This window comes from Strix aluco, chromosome 4 (genome assembly GCF_031877795.1).
Source record: "Strix aluco isolate bStrAlu1 chromosome 4, bStrAlu1.hap1, whole genome shotgun sequence".
In the NCBI taxonomy this organism is placed as follows: domain Eukaryota; kingdom Metazoa; phylum Chordata; class Aves; order Strigiformes; family Strigidae; genus Strix; species Strix aluco.
In genome coordinates, this window is record NC_133934.1 from 72,542,099 (window position 1) to 72,564,451 (window position 22,353).

Sequence of the window (22,353 nt, forward strand, 5' to 3'; positions counted from 1 at the left end):
AAATACCATGAGAACTGTTCTCTTGTGGTATTTCTGCTTCCTGCCACACTAAAATTAAGATATGCAGAAATGGCAGTATATTTCTTTCTTCTTTTTTTTTTTTTTTTCCCTTTAAAGTTTACTAAGATTATCAAAACTCAATGTTAGTTTTGACTTGATTGAAGGGAGGCTTTGGTTTGGTCATTCTTCGTCTGGACTAGTCCAACTGGCCTTCCTAACAGCTGAGTTTGTACTATAATTGTAAACTGCTGGTGCTATTTCTGACTCGGTAATCAGGGCTTGCTTAGGACCATCCACAGTAAAACCACATTCTTCTAATGTCCTTTGGGAGCAGGTGGCTGTGAAGCGTCCCCAGGTCAGTCATGGAGTGTCCCATAGGAGGGCTGCAGGACAGCGTGTACCACCAGGCAATAGCCTCTGTCCTCTTCTCCCAGGCAGCCTAGAATATTACTACACTACAGCTAGGAAAAAAGAAAAGCATATCAGTCAACCCCTTAAGGAAAGAATTAACTGCAGAAACTGTTAAATAAGTTCACTCTGCTCATGTGTTGTATATACGTATGTCTACAGTCTCTCTTTGCTCTTCCCTTAAGATGTCATCTTTGAACACATTGAAGTGAATGAGAGATTGGGTGTGGTGCAAGGTCATAGTTATTGGGGGAGGGAGCTGTAATATAGCACTTGGATATAGATATAGGATTTGGACTATTAAATGTTCTCGTTATTGACTGTAGTGGCCAGAGAGTGTAACTTCATAAGTTGATGTAGGTTCTACATATCATGAAAGACGTAGCAGATCTTTAGGAACCAATAAAAGTAAAATCTCTGAATTTATGCTCAAATAAAACACTTCATATTCTTTATTAAGGAGGATGACTCTAAGAATCCCACATAAGCACACTGTTCCAGCTATTCCAGCTATTTCTGTGAATGCCTGCTTTCTTTTGCTTTATTTTCTTCTGTGTGCAAGGTCATATATATATTTACAGAAGTGATGAAATGGTAAGTTTGAAAGGTACCTCTTGGTTAGTCTGTGCTTGATTTTCTAAATTCTTCTATGTAAAATCCAAAATCCAACAGCTGAGTAAGAAAATTCAAAAATAAGTGTGGGAAGCTAAAATCGTTGTTGGCTGACATAAAAAAATATATAAACTGAGTTTCAGCCACCTTTCACATTCCCAGGACAAAAAAATGTGCTATTCAGCTATTCAGAATATTTCTGGAGATCGAAGTTTGTAGTTATATGGAAATCTGAATCTTCCCAGTTTCATAAAGATCCAATACAGTTGTCCTTATTCAGCTTCAAGAAGGGTCTTTTTACAAAACCTTGTAGCTAGAAACAGCAAATTTTTCAGGAGAGATAATGTAGACCAGTTGAATGTTGTTGGGCAGAAAAATGAAGTTTGGAGGCATGTGGGACTTTCTTTTTTCTCCAAGTATACTGCAGCAGTCTACTGTTAGCAAAAGGACTTTCCTGATAGTTGTAGTAGACGTGGTGTAGTCATGATTGACCAAAAGGATAACAGGGGTAAGATTTGCATGAAGATACAGCTGCCTAAACAAAGATTCTGATATATGGGAGAAGTGGATAAAGGAGGGCTGGTGTGCCCAGCAAACTGAAGTTCTTGGCTGTTTTGCTCAATTTTGATGAGTCAATGGGGAAAGCAGCATAACTATATATTTTGAAGATGCAGATTTGGGAAGAAAAGGGAAACAGAAGGATCTGCTTCTCCAAAGATAGGTTCCCCAAACTGCAGCCTTGCAGGGTTAACCTTTTTCTTCATTTGCAAGACCCTCAAAGAGCCTGGAAGGCCTTTGGGGTGGTAGCCAAGGAGTGGCAGTGGAGTCCAAGGGCTTACACTCATGAGCCTCATCCCACCAATGTGCATTTTGATGTCCTTTTCCCAAGCTGACAGTACTCGTGGGGTTGTTGTATCCTCCAGGAGGAGGAGAGGGACCTCTCCAGCCAGTTCTCAGCTGCCTGACCCCATGGTGGAGCAATGCTCCTGCTGCCTTTGGTGACTCAGGGGACATAGCTCAGTCATGCTGTGCCAGTGGACTCTGGTTGAATGCATCTGTTCCTGTTTCGGAAGAGCAGAACAACTCTGGTCTATTTTCTGTCATAGCCATTGTAAAGCTGCCCATCATGGATACTTGGGGGCTGTTGCCTGGGTCCCACAAATAAAAAATGCCACGTTTCTAAATGTCCCCTGATCTGATTAGGCTGGAGCCTTGTCTCCTTCCTTGGCAAATATTCTTGAGACCAAAGATGAAGCTGGATGAATCTAAGTTGAATCTGTTTTAGCCTTCCTGGCACTAGTATTTGCCCCCAAGATGTTCCAGGGAATGTGCAATATTTTTTAAGTCCCATGTGGCTTATGTTTGTTTGAGCAGACCTGCAGTGGCTTTTGCAGCCATGCAGAAGAGAGGAAAGGCAGGGGAGTAAGAATCTGCAGTGTTATAGCCAGGCAGTGAGGATTTGCTGGCATTAAGCAAACTCATCTTAACAAACCTCTTTGTGACCCTCTGAGTACTCAGAAACTTGCCCTGCTGGCAGTGGAGACCCCACCACCATAGCCTTGATGGTCATCTGGGTCTGTTGAAGGCAGCCACAATGAGAAGGTCCATCTGTGGCCACATAAAAAACTCTTTCTGGCCACAAGTGGCCTGTAGCCACAGGGAGGGAACCCCCCTGCAACGCTGCAGGAGCAGATGTGAAGCTGCTGCAGAAGACTGCAGTCTGCAAATAAGGTGAGGAGGGTGTTTCCCTGAAATTTGTAGGAGGATACGAAAACATTTGAAGTTTCTAGCCCCACAGTTGCCTGCTAGCCACATGTTGATGCTGTGGGGGAAAAGCTTTTTAGGTGTTTCTTGAAAATGTCCCTGTTCTTCTAAATGTGAAACTAGAATGTAACAGTTTGGCCTTGTGTGTTTTATTTGCTAAAATCTATTTAGACTCATATAGGATTTCTTCTCAGGTGCCACTATAAAACACTCATAACACTGCAAAACATCAGTCCTATATCTTTAATTCCCTTCCACTCACAGAAGAAAATCCTGTCATTTCTTAAGTGATTATAGCAATGTTTTTTCTACCACGGCTCTGGGTAGAGTGCTTTTCTTCTGCTGTTTGGGCTGCTGTCAGTGATGGAGTGGATTTATCCTATTGTCCTGATGATTGAATGTGTCTTAAATGTCACACCTGTAAGTTTAATTAGGTGATTTATTTAATTTAGAGGTGTGACATTCCCATCCTTGAACTGCTGATGCTTACTTTTTCTGGTTTTATCCTTCTTTTTTTTTCTGGCATAGACAGAAATGTTCTTACCCATTCAATCCATTTCTTATTACATGGCAGTAGACCTCATTTAATTAAATACAAAGTTATAAACTAAATGGTTCCCAAATGTATAATGTTTTCAGTATTTAACCAAAAAAAAAAAAAACCCAAACAAAACCCAAACCAAAAAGAAAAACCTCACTAGCAAGTGTTTGCCAAGTGTTTGTATTGGTTTGGCAGGTATTTGGAAGAGGTTTTGTAACTAGAGGTACTGCTAGATATAGGAGAATTAATGTTTTTATGAGAAAATCACCCCTTTTATCTGGGGAAATGACATAGGACCACATGTGTGCACATGTCCCACCATCTGTGGGTAGGCAGTGAAAGGATGGGTGGAGGAGTTTTTCTGGTCCCTGCAGTGGCCAAGCAGTGCTGCTGACTCAGCGCTCAAGGGAGGGATGGAGCTGCTCTGCTCTCCCTGCCCTCCTCACCATGCACAGCACCCCGACGGCAGCGCAAGAAGCAATTGCACCCCTTAATATGTGTCGTAGTAAAGTGGTCTTTCTGGTGCATGTAGCGGTCACTTAGTGCTAGCCCAGGCATGTGTTGGTCCCACTGGGTTGCCATTTTTGGGCAAACGTGGGAGAGGTCCTAGTATGTTAGTTGGTCCTATTGAAATGGAGTTCAAAATAACAGTTGAAGATTCAGTCTCTTTTTTAAACTGCATGAATATTGTCTGAGCTACACATGTTACTCATTTACCAGTACTGACAAAATAACCTGCATTTCATTATGGTTTTGGTGGTGAAGAGGGGGGAAAAAAACATGACTGCTTGTGGCAGTTCTTATCATTTTTATTCCTTGTACCACTTTGAAGTTTATCTCTCATTTATTGTGAAGTTGTATTATTTCGGGTTTCCATGTATATGGTTATATATGTTTTGATGTGTGTTTTAAAATCAGCATGCTGTTGCTTTTTTAAATTAGCCAAGATTTGAGTAGTGCATTCCTTAACCCAGTCTTAATTCCCTCTGTTGCATGTGAGACCGTGCTTCTTTGTAGAGAGCAATAAATGATGTAGCACTTAAACAATTACGTAAAAATATCAATTTCAGGAAGAGTGGGAATGGCAACGTGGCTTGCTTTGCCTTTAGAAAAACATTTTTTTCTGTTCTGGGTTTTCAAACAATGGAGTCAGCCCCCAAAGCCACTACTTGTGTTACTGCACCTCATCCTCAGTGTGCCTTTGCAGGTGTTTTGGGACTGGTAGCGGAGGTACCAATGTCCTGTCCTGGCTAGTTACCTTCTGCTGGGTCGGCAGAAGTAGTCGCCTTTGCCAGAGAAATGCTGTCAGTCATGGCTGTGTGCATGTAACACGCCTGAGCAATAAATAATTGGTAATTGCAACACAGCCTGAATTGTTATCTTTACTTGCATTTGAATATCTGACCCTTCCTTTCCCTGTGTCCTGGGGTTTGTAACACAGTATTGTGACAAATCTTTGCGTGGAGTGGCCTGACAGATCATCTGAACACGTGAATGGGAGTGGAGGGAGTCAGTCTGGGGAGTCCAGAGAGCATCTTCACTTCTGACTTCAGACCAGGGAGCCACTGAGCAGTGGGGGCAAGTGCCCAGGTCCAGAGCTTATTTCATTGATGGCTGTGTCGGGATACTGCTTGGGTCCCCTTCTGTGATGTATGATATGCGTGCGAGGACTAAGTGCTGCAAATAACAGTTTCTGAAATTAATTTCTGTGTGCTGCTCTGGTGTTTATTCATCTGTTTCCCTGAGCATGTAGAGGGACACAACTTATCAGCTACACATGTTTACCCATGGGCTCATAATGCCATTTCCTGTGTCACTGGTTTTAATGAATATTCTGCCCAGGTACTGATGGACCCCTAGCATAAATGGATAAATCATACTGCAAGTCTGCTAAAAGTAGCATTTGCAGTTCTCTCACAAGAACAAGCCGGTTCTTTCCAGTGGCGGTATCATCTGGATTTTGCCGTAAAGTTAGATGTAACCACAGTAGGTAACGTGTTTCCAGACAATGCCTTATTGTCTGCACAGGCGAGCACCAGCTGGACTCAGAGACCTTGCATACCTACTTAGAATCAAGATTAAATTACCAACCTTTTTGGCATTTTTATGTAAAACGTTCTTTATTATGGTCTTCTCATAGCTAAAGCATGAGTCACTTGCAAGCCATAATAGATTTTGGCTATACTGCGTGATGAAGTGTTCTGGATGCAGTGAAACATTTAATCAAGACTCCAGGCAGTGCAACTCCCAGTGGTCACCTTAACAAAAAAAAAAAAAAACCAAACCCAAAACAAACAAAAAAAAAAAGCAGAGAAGAAACAAATCATGGCACCTTTTCTCTGCAGCATTAAGATGAGTATTTGTTAGAGACAGCACAAGAAAGCGACATCTTTTTAAATAACGATGAAAGCAGATTTACATCTGATTTAGACTAGATATAAAGAAGAAATTTTTTATGATGAGGGTGGTGAAACACTGCTACAGGTTGCCCAGAGAGGTTGTAGGTGCCCGCTCCCTGGAAGCATTCAAGGTCAGGTTGGATGGGGCTCTGAGCAACCTGCTCTAGTTGAAGATGTCCCAGCTCATTGCAGGAGGGATTGGACTAGAAGCCTGGAACAGCTTTCACATCATCTCTTTCCTTAAGGTGCTCTTGAGCTAGACATTGAAGTTAAGTTTTGTGCCTTGGTTTTCTTCTGTGGAGAGATCCTAAAGACTAAGGTCTAAGTGTATGGCTGACACATCCGTTTGTTGCCTAACTGCTTGTCACTGTCACCTAAAATTAGGGACTTTGCCTGAAATGTACTAGAAGGAGCTTGGATTATATTCACTGCAGTGATTTTTTTCAAAAGTTGTACCCCAAAACTCAAAGGTCAAGTGACTGCTGCTGCCCCTGGACATTCAAACTTGTCTTTTTTTTTTTTCCAAACAGTGCCTTTTTAGAGGTGGGTTTTTTTTCACATTTTCTCCCCAACTGCAATCTTCCCACTGTTAATAGTGGGATTCTTAACAACTTTGTATTTCTATTTAACAGGTTTGCTGGCCTGCAGCACAATAGACTAATGTGATTTTTATTGTACTAGCATGCACTGGGATTGTTTGCCTCCTGGAAAATGGGATATTCAGATGCCTTATTCAGCCTCTGTCTAAGCAAAAGCTATTGCCTCGTCCCAAGACATTTTCTTTATAAATGGGCTTTCCATCTTGTTGTGGAAATTGTAAATATTCATGGTCTGTAGTTCAGGTTTTCCACCTTCCTGAGCTCTGCTATTATTGGTTATTCAAGTAATTTTAGAACATAAGTGTTTATTTTTTGCCTCCACATTTACTGCTTCCCAGTATTTTAGTTAGAGAAAGGTGGGAAACTGGTTCAGGATAGCCTATGGGGTTTTATCATTATTAGAAACATTATTTTAGAAATTTTCTAGGAATATCAAGATTTTTTTTTTAAAAAAAAAAGGATTTTTCTTTTTTTCTTTCTTGAAATGTATTTTTGCTTGATTGTACTCTGATACTTAATCTTTCTGTTCCCTTGCTTTCACAGTTCGAAGGAAACACACACACACTGGTCCTGCAAACACTTAGTATAACTATAACTTCACTGTTGTGAGTAGCCAATATGATTACTCACCTCAATAAAAAAGGAATCTACACATACATGTGTGTTTTTTGGGATTAGCGAAGCATTGTTTGCTGGATGAACAAAAAGGTCAAAATGATGGAGGCAGGAAAAAAATGACTAGTGTTGGCCAGGTTTTTCAGTTAGTTACATGGATGTGATAAGTTAATAGTTGAATTTTTCTCTTTTATCATCATGAATACTCTTATTTAGAATACTTACCAAGGGATGGGTAATAGAATCCTTTCACTTTTATTCTGTTAAAATTGATAACGCACTGCCACGGTCTCCAGCAGAGAGGAATAAACTTATTTTTTTTAATATGAAGGATCATATTATGGCTTAAGCATAAACAAAAGTCTTCAGGACGATGTGTGCCAATGCTGCCTGTAGATTATTAGATGGTATCTCTTGAGAGAGGCAGTGAACAGCACGGCAGCAAGCAAAGGGAAGAAGAATGACTCAACAACATATAAATTGAAATAAAAGCTGCTGCCTTTCCACTCTGATCTTTAATCAAATAGCTGTAGTGTTTGAAGAAGTATCGAACGTGTGAGACATCTGGCAGTTCCTTTCTTCTTAGACTGTGTTCTCCGATCGAGCATGTGTAACATGGATAGGGTGCCTGCAAGCAAGAATTACTGCATGCATTTTGGGACTCCCAGTGAAACTTGCTGCTGCCACATGAGGTCATTCAAGTTTCCTGTGGCATCTTTTTTTCCCCTCATTTTCACTTGGTAGATGGGAGAACTTTAGAAAAGTATTTTGTCTATAAAGCCTCCTCACCTTGAAATAAAAGAAAAATAAATGTTAATAAGTGTAATAAAACAGAGGGATAGGTTTTGGCCAAATGAGCCTGTTGGTTTATAGAAGGTGTTACGATTGGATAGAATTTGGCACATTGCCTTCCAGTGCAATGTTTTATTTTACATACCTTTGTAGCTCATAAACCCAGTACGTTTGGTCACTAAAATAATTTCTTGTTCCAGAATAAAGCTCATGTTAAGCTTTTTATGTTGAGATGGAATTTGTCTAGCCTGTACAGTAATAATTGTCCTGCGTACTAGTATTTTTGAAGTGAATTGGTTCTTTTGCTCTAAGAAATGAAACTTCGTCTTTCAGCAACTCTTTCTTAATTCAACAATTTTTAATAAGCATAAGAATAGATTATTCAAATGCAAACTCATATTCATTTTGGTTAACCAAAGAAACTTTTTTTTCTTGGTTTCCATCATAACTGAGTTTCTCTTTGTCCCCCCAGAATAAATTGTTTTCAGATCCATGTACAAAGTATGAAGCTATTGACAAAGACTTTACACTGCATCATCACTCTTTGTAAAGAGACTGTTTCACATAGACGCCTCATAAATGCCATCAGTTAATTCAAAGAGGGTATTTTCTACTTTCTTCAAAGTAAAGACAACATTTTGAAACAACAGTGATTTTCCCAGTGACTTCCTGTGTTCAGGTTCATGCCCTAAATGCTTAAAGATATACTGTATTCTTTATGAGGTGAGGTCCTGGTATGATTCCTTATATCTGCTAAGACTTGAGATTTGTCTGAATAGGGAAAAGAACTCTTATTTCCTTACATCTAAGTTTAAAGTAAATTGAGACAAAACTGTTTGAGGTGAGTGCTGCCTTGCCTAAATCTGTTCTGAATTTGGTTTTGGAGAAAAAACACAAGAGACTAATTTGAACAGCAAATAAGTATCTTAACAAGATCAAGGTAATTAATACTCCCTCTGCTTTGAAAATGTCTGCAACAGCAGGCTGCAGCAATCAAATTGTAGCAGATGAGGATGGGTTGACCATGTGTAATAGTGGCAGGGGCATGGCATTATTGTGGGAATGTTATTAAGACTGCAGAATGAGAAACTTGATTCAGACATGAGGAAATTTGTGGTATTGTTTGACTCGCTACTTTTGCTAATCTCTGTGATTTGTTGTAAGCCTGTATTTTTGCATCTTAGTTTAATATAGGTTGAATCAAACATAAAACAAATACACAACCAAACCAAATAAACAAACCCACCCAAAGATAGTTTGCATAGAAATTGATATGTAAAATTATTGTGTTTATTTTATAAGGCATAGTAAATAAGCAACACATTTTTCTGCAGAATAAACTGTGAGGGAAAGCATTAATTTTTAGTCTTTTTTCTGGACACATTAAATGTGTGAGGGAAAAGCATTATACTAGAATTTGTACAAAAGTAGAGTAATTTTGTGGAGATTTGCACACACATGCATGTGGATAGAACAAAGCTTTCTGCTTTTTTCATTTCCCCTTGAACAAATAAAGCAAGGCAATATTTTGAATCTATTCATCGGTTTTCCATCACAGCCTTAGCAGATTTAGAAGTGTCTTTGACTATTTATGTTCCCATGGCTTCTGCAGAAATTCAAGGCTGTTCAGAGGAGCAAAGCCCACATAAGTGCCTGGACCACCAAAGAGAGCAAATTGAAGGATTAAAAGGTGCAAACATGTGGGCAAACATGCTTCACTACCTGTGCTGCTGCTGTATTTTTTTATGTTTGAGTCCTCTGAGTGACAGTAGGCAGTTTTGGGTCCTATATTAAAGGTACTGTTGATATAAATGGGAACTGAGGATTTGTCAGATGGAAAATTGTGAAAGTGTTTGGTCGAAGACTCGCCATAGTGCAGTACTTCAGGCAGTACAAGGAAAGCTCTCAAGTGACTGGTTTGTGTCCCTGGCTTGCTTTCTAGAGTCACTCTGACTGATGGGTTTGAGGTCAGGCAAGAATATTCCCCGTGTTGGACAGATTTGGAGAAGGGGGTGGTGGTTATCCCTTTCCATGTAGCCTGGGCATGTTGCTTCCTGCAGTCATACAGGCATCACCTAATGGTTCCTTCCTGTTCCAGGGACCGAGGTTTGGACAAATCCCTTAAGCTCCCTTTTTTCCTTCCTGTGGCAGACGCAGCAGGAAACATGGCAACACGTGATGAAGAAAAGGCTGAGGTCCTTAACACCTTCTTTGCCTCAGTCTTTAATAACAAGACTAGTTGTATTGAGGGAATCCAGCCTCCCCAGCCAGAAGACAGAGACTGGGAGAATGACCCCCCCGCATTCCAGGAAGAGTTAGTCAGTGACCTACTGCATCATATAGACACACACAAGTCTATGGGACCAGATGGGATACACCTGAGGGTGCTGAAGGAGCTGGCTGGGGTGCTCACCAAGCCACTTTCCATCATTTACCAGCAGTCCTGGCTGACCGGGGAGGTCCCGACAGATTGGAAATTGGCCAGTGTGACGCCCATCTATAAGAAGGGTTGGAAGGATGATCTGGGAGATAACAGGCCTGTCAGCTTGACTTCGGTGCCCGGGAAGCTGATAGAGCAGCTCATCCTGAGTACCATCATACAACACGTGCAGGACAACCAGATGATCAGGCCCAGTCAGCATGGGTTTATGAAAGGCAGGTCCTGCTTGACAGATCTGATCTCCTTCTACAACAGGGTGACCTGCTTATTGGATGAGGGAAAGGCTGTGGATGTTGTCCACCTTGACTGGTGACCTTTGTGTAAATGGTGCCTTTGACACCGTTTCCCACAGCATTCTCCTGGCAAAACTAGCTGCTCATGGCTTGAATGGGCATATGGTTCACTGGGTAAAAAACTGGCTGGATGGCCGGGCCCAAAGAGTTGTGGTGAACAGAGTTAAATCCAGTTGGCAGCTGGTCACGGGTGGTGTCCCCCAGGGCTCAGTTTTGGGGCCACTCCTGTTTAACATCTTTATTGATGACCCAGACGAGGGTATAGAGTACGCCCTCAGTAGGTTTGCAGATGACACCAAATTGGGTGGGAGTGTTGATCGGCTCGAGGGTAGGGAGGCTCTGCAGAGAGATCTGGACAGGCTGGAGCGATGGGCTAAGGCCAACTGTAGGAGCTTCAATAAGGCCAAATGTCGGGTGCTGCACTTGGGCCACAACAACCCCCAGCAGTGCTACAGGCCTGGGGAGGAGTGGCTGGAGAGCTGCCAGTCAGAGAGGGACCTGGGGGTGTTGATTGACAGCCAGCTGAACATGAGCCAGCAGTGTGCCCAGGTGGCCAAGAAGGCCAATGGCATCCTGGCTTGTATCAGAAATAGCGTGGCCAGCAGGGACAGGAAGGTGATCTTACCCCTGTACTCGGCACTGGTGAGGCCGCACCTCGATTACTGTGTTCAGTTTTGGGCCCCTCACTACAAAAAGGACATTGAATTACTCGAGCGTGTCCAGAGAAGGGCAACAAAGCTGGTGAAGGGTCTGGAGCACATGTCGTACGAGGAGCGGCTGAGGGAACTGGGGTTGTTTAGTCTGGAGAAGAAGAGGCTGAGGGGAGACCTCATCGCCCTCTACAACTACCTGAAAGGAGGTTGCAGAGAGCTGGGGATGAGTCTCTTTAACCAAGTAATAAGCGATAGGACAAGAGGGAATGGCCTCAAGTTGCACCAGGGAAGGTTTAGACTGGATATTAGGAAGCATTTCTTTCCAGAACGGGTTGTTAGGCTTTGGAATGGGCTGCCCAGGGAGGTGGTGGAGTCCCCATCCCTGGAGTGTTTAAGAGTCGCGTTGACATAGCGCTGAGGGATATGGTGGAGTTGAGAATGGTCAGTGCTAGGTTAATGGTTGGACTAGATGATCTTCAAGGTCTTTTCCAACCTAGATGATTCTGTGATATTTAAGGTTTTGAGGCCTTTGGTTTCCTAGATATTTATTCTTTTATTTACTGTTGTTGCTGGTAAGTGTTTTGCCATTGGTGCAATCTGAGAGCACAGCACATGTTCTGTAGACCCTTCTGAACACGATGCCCACAGTACAGATGGTTGGTAATACTGCCATGACCATCTTGTCTTGTATTCATTCAGTCTGAGGCAGAATTGCACATAATTATTAATTGGTAGCATATGATATTAATCAAACTGTGTATTTCAGGAATCTCTGACACACACTGATATCTTTATGCGAATGTAATGTGGGATCAGAAAGATAGAGGCAGTTGGTTGGGGAGACACTTAGTTTAGATGTTTGATTAAAGCTTTATGAATTTTTTTCTTTTTCCTCACCAGTAAAGATGTGATAAGACATGCTGAAATCTTCCAGTGCCCTGTGGCAATGAAAGACGTTGTGGTTGTGGTTGTCCTGTGAGCTTCTGCTTGGGGTCAGAACTTCTGAAATTAATTTATGAACTTCTGAATAGAAGACTGAACATTGAATTTATACATGAACTCATTCAGTTTATTTATTTTCTTAAATGAGGCCATTGGCATAAAACTTAACAGACTGTTTTGTTTTGGGGAAAATGTGAAGGTTTTTCCCAAGTCTTTCTCAGACATGTATTACTTGAGTGAAATTTCTGCAAACGGGCACATCCCAGGATCTTATTCCTTAGGTTTGCAGTACTGTGTGTAAGCTGGAGTCATAAGTTATAGCAGAAGTAAAAAGGGAGCTTTACACAGGAATGCTCATTAGACTTGGCCAACAGTGAATTATGAAGCAATATGCATTATCTAAGCCCTGTGGATAAATACTAAATCATGGTGTAAATGCTCTTTAAAAATACTATGGTTTCTTTCTAAAAATTTCTCTTCCTTATTTGAGAATTTCTTATTTTTCCACCATCTAAAGCACATCTTTGGTATAAAATACAGTGTCTTTGTTTACTTGTGAGCTGATTTTTCAGGATAAAATTACTTCCTCTATTATTCTCCTTTTTTTTCAGTTGTCCAGAATCTCCCTTTATAATTAATTTTTGTCCCACAAAACTTAGCCATCTGTATTCTTGAATTCTGACTATTTTGCATTATGCAAGCTGTAGGCAATGCACAGCTCCTAACCCAAAACCCCAGAAGTTGTCATATATTTTTCATATGATTTTTTCAAAGGGCAATCTCTCATCATGAAAATGGGTTCTGGTGGTGAAATGTCGCCTGCAGCTGAAACATTAGCTGTACATGACATAAATGGTATGAATAAATAAATTGCTGAGCTGTGCAGCTGCTTTACCTTGAAACCATATCTGGGGAAATGCTATACTTTGAGCAGAAGAGCATACATAGTTTGCAGTGCCAGTTCAGAAAGTGGGACCTGCTTGTCAAGGATAGCTGGCAAAACCCTTCGACTGTCATTTCTACTGAGTCTCTCCCATTTCTGTGATTAATTGTCACCTAGATGCAGCACTCACCATGAAAACCAACATAGGCTGTTTTATTCTCTGAAAGTTTGTGTCTGGTTAGTTGTTAAATCATTGCTTGTGATGCCCCGGTCAGCGCTGCTTGTGCTTCTGTTGTCAGGGATTTAAATTTGACAATAAAACCTCCTGGGCTAATCTGTCTCAGGCTATGGTGTTTTATGTACCATTTGTGAATGGTCAAAGGAATTAAATATGGTGTAAATAATGGCCTTCTGCAAAAGGCCATGTAGGGCCTATAGGACCAGTATTTTGTCTGCACTTTCAGCATATATGTCTACAATATTAATGTAATATTTCCTCTGCTTTTAAAGACACTTAATTTCTCTTTAATGCTGTGGAAAAGTTCTGACAGGCTGACACTGACAGTAGCCTACTGTGGGCATAAATATTGAACCCAAACTGAAAAAAATAATAAGAGAAAAAAGCTAACTTGAAGTGACTGAGGATGGCTTAGACCCCCCAGGTGGAAGGTGTCTCCCTGTGTGGTGTATATACTGACCAGAGACTAATGTAGCCATAATGTTCGCAATGGTCTAGATCTATCCACCCTCTGAAGAAATCCTGTTGGAGGAAAAATGCTTATCAGGGAAACAGCTGAGCTCCTTGCAGCCTTCTCTGCATTAGAAGCATCCTCTGAGACAGAAGAGACATATGTGTTAGGATCAAATATAATCCCAGAATACAGCAATTTATATTTTTGGGGATCTTTGATGAAGGACAGTAGCACAACACACCAAATCCGTTCCATCACGAAGTCTAGCACTGGTGGAAACGTTAGGGTTTCTGAAGCAGTTGCCTTGGGAGGACAGAAGAATGGAACATCCTTCAGGATGTGGTCTCAGGAAGCCCACAGAGGACTGATGACCCTAGGGTGCAGCCACTGAGAGCTCGGGGAAAGATGCAGCGAGTGAGCCTGGGTAACTCAGTTGTTCTGTGAGTGCAGTCATGACTCTGTCATTAAAGTGCTTCTCTTTGAGATCGTCCTGGTGATCCAGTCAGAATGACTTGACAATTGGTGGCCTGTGTGAAAACAGAATGAAAAAAGAGAGTATTATGGCAGTTGAAATAGTAGAAATCGTAGACTTAAGATCACCAGAAGTGTCTGTGTTGATTATATCCAGAGCAGCCTAACCCATATATTTTCAACTAAGTGCAGGGAGATCCCTTGTGGATAATGACATGACAGGTACTATAGTGTAAATAGTATTTTGTCTGTCAATCTAGGTATCTTCTTAAAGTCATCCATACCTTTGCCTCCCTTCTTGTGCAACAGCCCTATCTACCTTTCTCTGTTCCTTGATGAGCAATAAAGACCAACTTCCTTCAGCTACTCAGTTTTCTCATTAGTGGGTCTTCAGAGTTTGGCCATTTAATATTTTGGGTCCAAAACAGCCCTTTTTTTTCATGATAAATGGCAAACAGCTGTGTCCTCTCTTTCTTGTTTTGGACTATTTCATGCCGTACATGGCAACAAGGGAAAACGGAGCTCTGCTGCTTTTTGAATTAGCATCAGCAGGGCAGCAATCTTGCTTATGAAAAACTAGGTGTAAATAACACACAACAACTATTCAGAAACTATCAAGGTGCCGGGTTGGATGGGGCTTTGAGCAACCTGGTCTAGTGGAAGGTGCCCATGGCAGGGGGGTTGGAACTAGATGGTCTTTAAGGTCCCTTCCAACCCAAACCATTCTATGACTCTCTGATCATTACTACTTGGAAAAACATACAAATATTACATGTGAAAAGAACATTTGTTTAGGAGTGCATAGGCAAGGAAAGTAGATGCTAGTGGGTGCTTCTAAAGTAACGTTTATGTTTGCAGTTAGTGGAGAGCTTTGAGAGAGAGGAAAACATTTAAAAAAATAAAAATACAATGCGAGGGTGTTTTTTCCTCCCTCAGAACGGAGAGTTGCCAATATATAAACATTTCAGAGAGAATTTTGCACCACCTCATCTTTATGTCAGGCAGCATTTAATGGTTGAATGATCTCCTGCCCCGGGACTTGGCAGCTATCCTCCAGGGGCTGACTTTGAGGATTACAATGACAGTCTATCAGTGGATCTTTTCCAATATAAACTAGACTAGGACCATTTAAAATCAGTTGCTATCAACAAGTCAAATTAACTTTATTTATGTTAGAGGCTTTCCTATGAGTATTTTATAACAATGTGGAATTTTAATATCCGGAGGGGCTTTTCCTGTTGTTGGTGTGATTTGGGAATGTTCTAATTCATGTGATTAAGAACAATTTACCTGATTTTTTTCAAAATTGTGTGATTTGTAACATTCAGGTCCAGTCAGCATCTAACTCACAGTGCTCATACAACTTTTTCTGATCCCTGCTTTTCACAGGTGGAAATAACACTTCAGGATATCAATGACAACCCACCAGTATTCCCCACAGATATGCTTGATCTGACTGTAGAAGAGAATATAGGAGATGGATCTAAAATATTGCAGCTGACAGCCATGGATGCTGATGAGGTAGGAGCATGGGTTTGTATTGGAATATCTGTACATAAAATGCTATTCTGGAAATACGTGTTTTTACCTGTTCCCTATGTGAGAGCTTGGCCTTGGGAGTCATTGTGGTCATGCTTTAAATTGCGTTTGGCCCATTCACAAAACTGCGTTCAGTATCTTGGAGTCACACAGAGGCAAACACACAAGCAAGACAAATACTCTGTTACTTGAAGGCTGCTCATTGGTTTGTATATAATGAGTTAACGCTTTCCTAACATCTCTTAATGAGCAGTTCCACTCATGGCAAAAAATGCCTCACAATTTGGTTTTAGATGGTCTTGTTGTTATCAGTCTCATCATATACCATACCCGATGACATGGCGAAGGTGCTGGACTGCTCAGCCTGTGATAAAGATTGATTGACATTCAGTTTAAGACCACAGCTTGAGATCTAAACTAACTTTGAAGAGATGTTGTAGTTGAACCCAATTTCAAAGTGTATGATAAAATGAATGTGAAGCAAGCCTTGGAGAACAAGAAAACTTTTGATAATGCCTGCTTGAGCTTTGACGAGAACTACTTAATATCAATATTATCCTTTCCTAAAGCAGGTTTTATTTCACCAAAAACAGGGGAAAAGAAATAATGCTAAAATATGTGCTCTGCACATGAACCTGTTTGCAAATAGTTTTGCCCACTTAGATTCATGACTGTGGGGATGCTGTAACTAAGGAACTATTAAGAAATTAGCAAAAGCCTTTGAGCAACTGATGTTAAACAGTTGGCCAGTCAGCCTAGTGAGGGATATTGCAATCTTGTTGTATGCATCAGGCAAATATATCCACATATAATTTGATGTATTCATTTCTCTTGGAAAGTAAGTTATGAGAATGTTAATCATGTTGTTTCATTCACTTGAACTGATACTTTCCACTGGGGAAAAGGCCTAAAAAGAGAATATGAGCATGCATATGTTGTCATTAAAGTATAGGGTTACACTTGACAACAATGAGCAATTCTTGCATTCAAATAATATGGTAATTCAATCTCCTCAAGAGAATTGTATTTCTGGCCTTTTTTATGTTAGCTTGGTTAGTTGTCCTGTGGTTGTTAATTGATGTATTTAATCTTACTGCTACAGAGGGAACCACTGGAACACCCCCAAGAATGGTACAAATGTGATGACGAACTTTTTGTTCTTCCTTTTATTTTCTGGTAGCAGCCTGACATACAGACAAAAAATAGAATTTTGGAAAGGTGCATATCTGTAACAAAAACTCTAGCTATTTGTCTTCAGATTCAGAAGAGGTAAATATTGAACTACCACTCTCTGTTGTGATATGGCAGATAACTAAGATTTTAGCAGTATTTTATGCTCCAGCCTCTTTTTGATCATTCTTAAACTGCACCTAATATGTTATCCATTCTGAAGCACTGAATCTAGTGGGAACCGATTTGTTACTTTAAACAGAAATCAGTCAATCTTTTTATAAAAAGGGATTATTTCAATTTCCCTACCAGAACATTTGTAACTCAAGCCCTTACAAAGAGTCTAAGGTTTTTTAGCAATGTGCAGTTTAGGGCCGAGGTGCTTACCTTTTTTTTTCTTCCCCCCTGCACCCACCCCCCACTTTGAAGTTGAGAGCACAGTGGATGTTTCTTGGTTTTTCATATAATATTCCTTCCTGTGACATTACGCTTTTCTGGCTTCTTTCTTTGCACGTGCAACCTATATATGCAGCTTAGTAAAACAGCATGCTGCCTTTTCTACATGCACAGATGCTTTCAGAATCAAAAGTTTTAGCTTCAGAAGAGTGACAGAACCCTTAAAACTCATGGCTGTGGTGTACAAGAACCCCTCTTACAAATATTTTAAAATGCTAGTATGAAGGCTGCAAATTTGAAACCCTTGTCTGTTATAATAAGGACATTGTAGAGATCTGAGAAAAGATGGAAAGATGTTTTCTAGGTGCTAAGTGGTGTACCAAAGGCTTTGAAAATTACAACAGCTTCTAGCACTTTGCAACTTTTAAAAGTCAATTTGTCAATGCGAAATTTCCATGCAGCTTTTTAATAGGTTTTTTTATCTGTATTTTGTTTTGCTTCTCACCTAACTTGTGTAAAGTTACTACTTCGATTAAACCAGTATCACATGTGGATGTAGTTTTAGCTGTGCTCTATTAGGAGGACACTGGCTAGTCAAACAAGCAGTGAAGAATGTGGTCACCTCTGAAATCTTAAATTCTCATCAGATGTTTTTGCTAAGCCACACAATTGGAGGAAGGCGTGTGATGTCTCCCAGGTATACCTGAGCACACAGATGCTGTGTACACTGAAGCACTGCATGCAGCTCTTCAGGACTGGGCACTTGTACAAGCTTGTTTTCTTTCTAAATTTCATGTTATCGGTTAGCTCAGTCTGACTCTTTGAAATAAGGTTCCAGAGAAAATGTTTGGCACGAGGTGCTCTCATAAGGTCATGCTTGTCTCTCATCTCACATATACAAGCGAGTGTTTATCTCTGTTAATCTGCTTTTTTAGGCAAGAGTGTTTGAAACAGCTATAGAATTTCTTTCTCCCTGATCTCTTTAATCTGTTGTTCACCACAGAAATGCCACTCATGTGCCAGTGGCAGGTTTCAGCTGTGAAAGCTGCCTTCTAGTACTTAAAGGGGGTCTACAGGAAAGCTGGGGAGGGAGTGCAGTGATAGGACAAGGGGTAGCAGTTTAAAACTGACAGAGGGTAAATTCAGACTAGATATAAGGAAGAAATTCTTTCCTGTGAGGATGATGAGGCACTGGAACATGTTGCCCAGAGAAGCTGTGGCTGCCCCCTCCCTGGCAGTGTTCCAGGCCAGGTTGGACAGGGCTTTGAGCAACCTGGTCTAGTGGAAGGTGTCCCTGCCCATGGCAGGGGGGTTGGGACTAGATGATCTTTAAAGTCCCTTTCAACCCAAACCATTCTATGATTCTGTGAGAGCTGAACTCTGGCCTGGCACCAGGGGAGGACATGGTAAATATCTGCTTGCCCACCAAAATGCATTGCCAGGCGTAGTCAGCACATGGGTACTTGTGTCTGATGTTGGAGGTTACCAAACCTTCAGTGCCCTTAAGCCTGTCTTGGGAAAAGAAGGACATGACCACAGGATCTTAGGTCTCTTTCTGTTTTCCCTTAAAGACCAATGGCAGTCTGCTAAGAAGCAAAATTTATAGCTGAGTACTGGCTTTTGGGGGAAATATTGGCCAAGCTGGTGCTGCACGCTCTAGCCAGCCACTTGCAGCCCCTGGACCACCCTCTGGCTGCAGCATCACTCTGCACAATCCGTTCCCAGGAGGTGGATGAAAACAGAGCTCAGGTAGCATCCCTTTTTCTAGGAAACCTTAGAGCTAAGACCTATATGGCAGATCAATTTTCTTGTTAATAATCAATTATACAAACTGGATGCAGGTGGCTTTTCTCAGTGTTTGTGACAGGGTAGAGCTGATGCAAAACGTACTGTATCAATATTTTTTGAATGGAAGTTTCCGTATTTTTTTCCTAAGCTTTATTTTCAACCTTTAAAGGGGAAAAAAATAAAGGTGATAATTTTTCTATGTAACGTTACTTTTCCTTAATTTTCCTTTTAACCAAAATGCTCAAAGTCCATATGAATCCTTTTTTTTTCCAAGGACAAATGAGATACTTTGACCCAAAAGAAAATGCTTTTGCCTTCCAGCACAACTCAAGAGATCAGAACTGTGATTTTAATGACACATGATTTGTCACTTTGGGGCTGTTTATTTACAGCAGTAAATGTATTTCCATGCAGAAACTGGCCTTTGAGGGGCTGATGCAAGTACGGCTCCCATGAGTTTCTCCTGAGTGGGAGCTGCAGCTCTTGCCATGCGTGCTGACTGGTGGAGCTGCCAGGTGGCCACCCCTGCTTCTCCTTCCTTGCCTCCCTCCCTCTCCTCTTCCCTCCATCCCACCTCCAGACAGTGAGAAAGGCAGAGCTGATCCCACTGTCAGGGATTTAATTTAACCTTTGAACGTAAAACAAGAAGAATAAACAGTGATCCCTGTTAAGAGGAAAGACGTTACACTACTCAGTGATGCTGTCTTGAAATTAAAAAAGGTATCAGAGCTTTATGGTATTGACTGGATGCAATCCTTTTATGAACACTGGATCAAAAAGTATCTGGGTAATCTCGTCATTTCACGTCTCATAAAATGTGTGCGTATGCATCTTTACTGGGGAACTGAAGCAGGGATTGGGCAGGAAGGCTGTTTATTAAAGGAAACTGTTCTGAAAAATATTTGCCAAGTGCAGTTACTGGAACGATTCTTGTCTTACTGAAAATTATGATGTGGTTTTCCTGGCAAATAACTTGATTTGACCACTTCTGTTTTTACTTAGGGAGCCAATGCCCTCGTCACATACACTATTATTAGTGGTGCGGATGATAGCTTCCACATTGACCCCGAGTCAGGAGACCTGATAGCCACCAAGCGCCTGGACCGGGAGCGCCGCTCCAAGTACTCCTTGCTGGTTCGTGCTGATGACGGCCTGCAGTCCTCAGACATGAGAATAAACATCACTGTTAGCGATGTTAATGACCATATCCCCAAATTCTCCAAGCCAGTGTATTCCTTCGACATCCCAGAAGATGCCACTCCAGGTAAATGGGAAATGGCCCTAAAATTGACTGAATTTTTTCTTTTTGTCAAACCATAGGGATTTGAGGGGGAAGGGGAAGCAGACCTGTCTGACTTGGCCAGGGCTGAAGGTGTCTATCGGATGGGGTGGAGAAATGGAAGGTTGTTCACATCATGCTGAAAGTCTGCTTGCTAGGAATTCTGTACCGCTAGGAAATATGTATCACTAGTGAGGTCAAATTTCTTTTCAATGGGAAATAGAGAAATGGTTGCTGCTCAAATAAATCCTGGATGTGGAATAGGAATGATGCCTGTATCCTGATGGAAGCCTCTGAGAGTGACTACTTAAAAAATAGCAAACAGAAAAGGAGGAGGAGGAGCAACTTACAGGATACAAACAGTATAACCTATCATGAAGATGTAATGGTGATGCTAGTACTGATTTAGTGAGCTATCTTCAGTGAATATGACTTACAGTACTTAATTCAAGTGGAGGATCACAAAATGGGTGATCATTGAGCAGCCAGTAATACACCGATTCCTTAATATAATATTCCCTACATGCACTTAGTTACTAACCCTAACATCATATTTCCTTGATCTTATCTTTGACTTCTGTTTTTGACAAGGTTTTTGTAGAAAATCTAACCTTTTGATAATTAATTCTGGTTCCTAAATATGATCACCAATGTCTTAAGTTGTTGTTTTCTCCTTTTAAAGCTTGTTTCATATGCAAGAGTGTTTTGATGTTTAAAAGTTAGGTTGTAAGCTAGAAAATATTTAGACCAAACAAAAGTGTTCAAAAACTGTGCTATATTATATGTCTCCAGATGAGAAATTAGTATTACTTGCAATAAAAAGTTTCCAGTATTTTATAAAAGCAGTATCAGCTGGTATTAGTAACTGAAGCATCTTAGAAGCTTGTTCTAAAACATGAATAAACAACGGAGATGCAAATGACATGGTGATAGCTTTCAAGCTTTTATTAGGGCTTTGACTTATAAGTGTGTGAGGCTCAGACAGGGACAACCAAGACTACACCCATGCCTCCAACTTTTGCACTCTGTCCCACAGTCACAGTCCCAGAATTCAGTGGTATTTTGCCTTAAGGGATTACAGTGCAATCAGCTGCGCCTCAGGAATCTGATCTGGAAGTAACTGAGACATCTGCATATGACAGGGTGGTTTGGTTGCTGATCCCCAGCTATGCTTTTCTCTCTTGTTGCTCAGAGTCTTGAGGCTCAGTCTGTTTCAGCAGGAACAACCCAGGAAATGGTGAGCATAATTCCCTCCACATTAAGATGAGGCTTCTCTCTTTACTCATTGGTGGGGTATACGTTTGTGCCTTACACCCAGCTCAGCAGTGATGGATGCTGAAGGAAGGAACAGGCTGATTTTGTACTTGAAGTGCTGAAGCATCTCCTGGTTCATTCTCCAGTGATCCCAGAGCAGTTGGCAGTCTCATCCGGAGGGGAAGTGCTGCGAGATTTCCCCTTTGGAGCTCCCCACTCTATCCCAGAGAATAATTCCCATTCCCCTTGCAGTCTGGCAGCTGGGATTGGGAATTTACCTTCCCTGGTCCTCAGCGAGGTTCTCTACTGAGCTTCCCTGACCCCGCCATGCTGCAGACTCGTGGGAGGGCTGATATTCCCATCCAGCTTTGGGACAGCCCTCTTCACCAATTAACACGCAATCAGAAATGTCAAAGTGTGAGGTAATCAAATGGATGTAAAAGATCCCAGCCTGTTCAGTTGGAGGGTGGTGAGACACTGGCACAGGTTGCCCAGAGAAGCTGTGGCTGCCCCCTCCCTGGCAGTGTTCAAGGTCAGGTTGGACGGGGCTTTGAGCAACCTGGTCTAGTGGAAGGTGTCCCTGCCCGTGGCAGGGGGGTGGAACTTTAAGATCCCTTCCAATCCAAACCATTCTAGGATTCTATAATTAAAGGAAGTTATAGCACTATTCTTCATTCTGATGATAAGCAGTTTTCATTGTCACATTGCTCGAAAATAGTTAACTCTGCTGCAACGCATGTAATTCATCTGGTTCCATGGAAAAGAAATTAAATGATTTATTTTCTTGGAAATGAGCTGATCCTAATTATAATTAGTGTTCCAA

The 22,353-nt window shown here is 41.3% G+C and overlaps 1 protein-coding gene across 1 annotated transcript in view; it reads left to right on the forward strand.

Moving 5' to 3' along the window:
• Nucleotides 1–22,353, forward strand: part of FAT4 (FAT atypical cadherin 4) — a 151,588-nt gene that overhangs the window by 62,425 nt on the left and 66,810 nt on the right. The window contains exons 2-3 of the mRNA XM_074821282.1: nucleotides 15,494–15,625; nucleotides 20,000–20,261. Coding sequence (XP_074677383.1) covers nucleotides 15,494–15,625; nucleotides 20,000–20,261 — 394 coding nt within the window. The remainder of the gene's footprint in view (nucleotides 1–15,493; nucleotides 15,626–19,999; nucleotides 20,262–22,353) is intronic.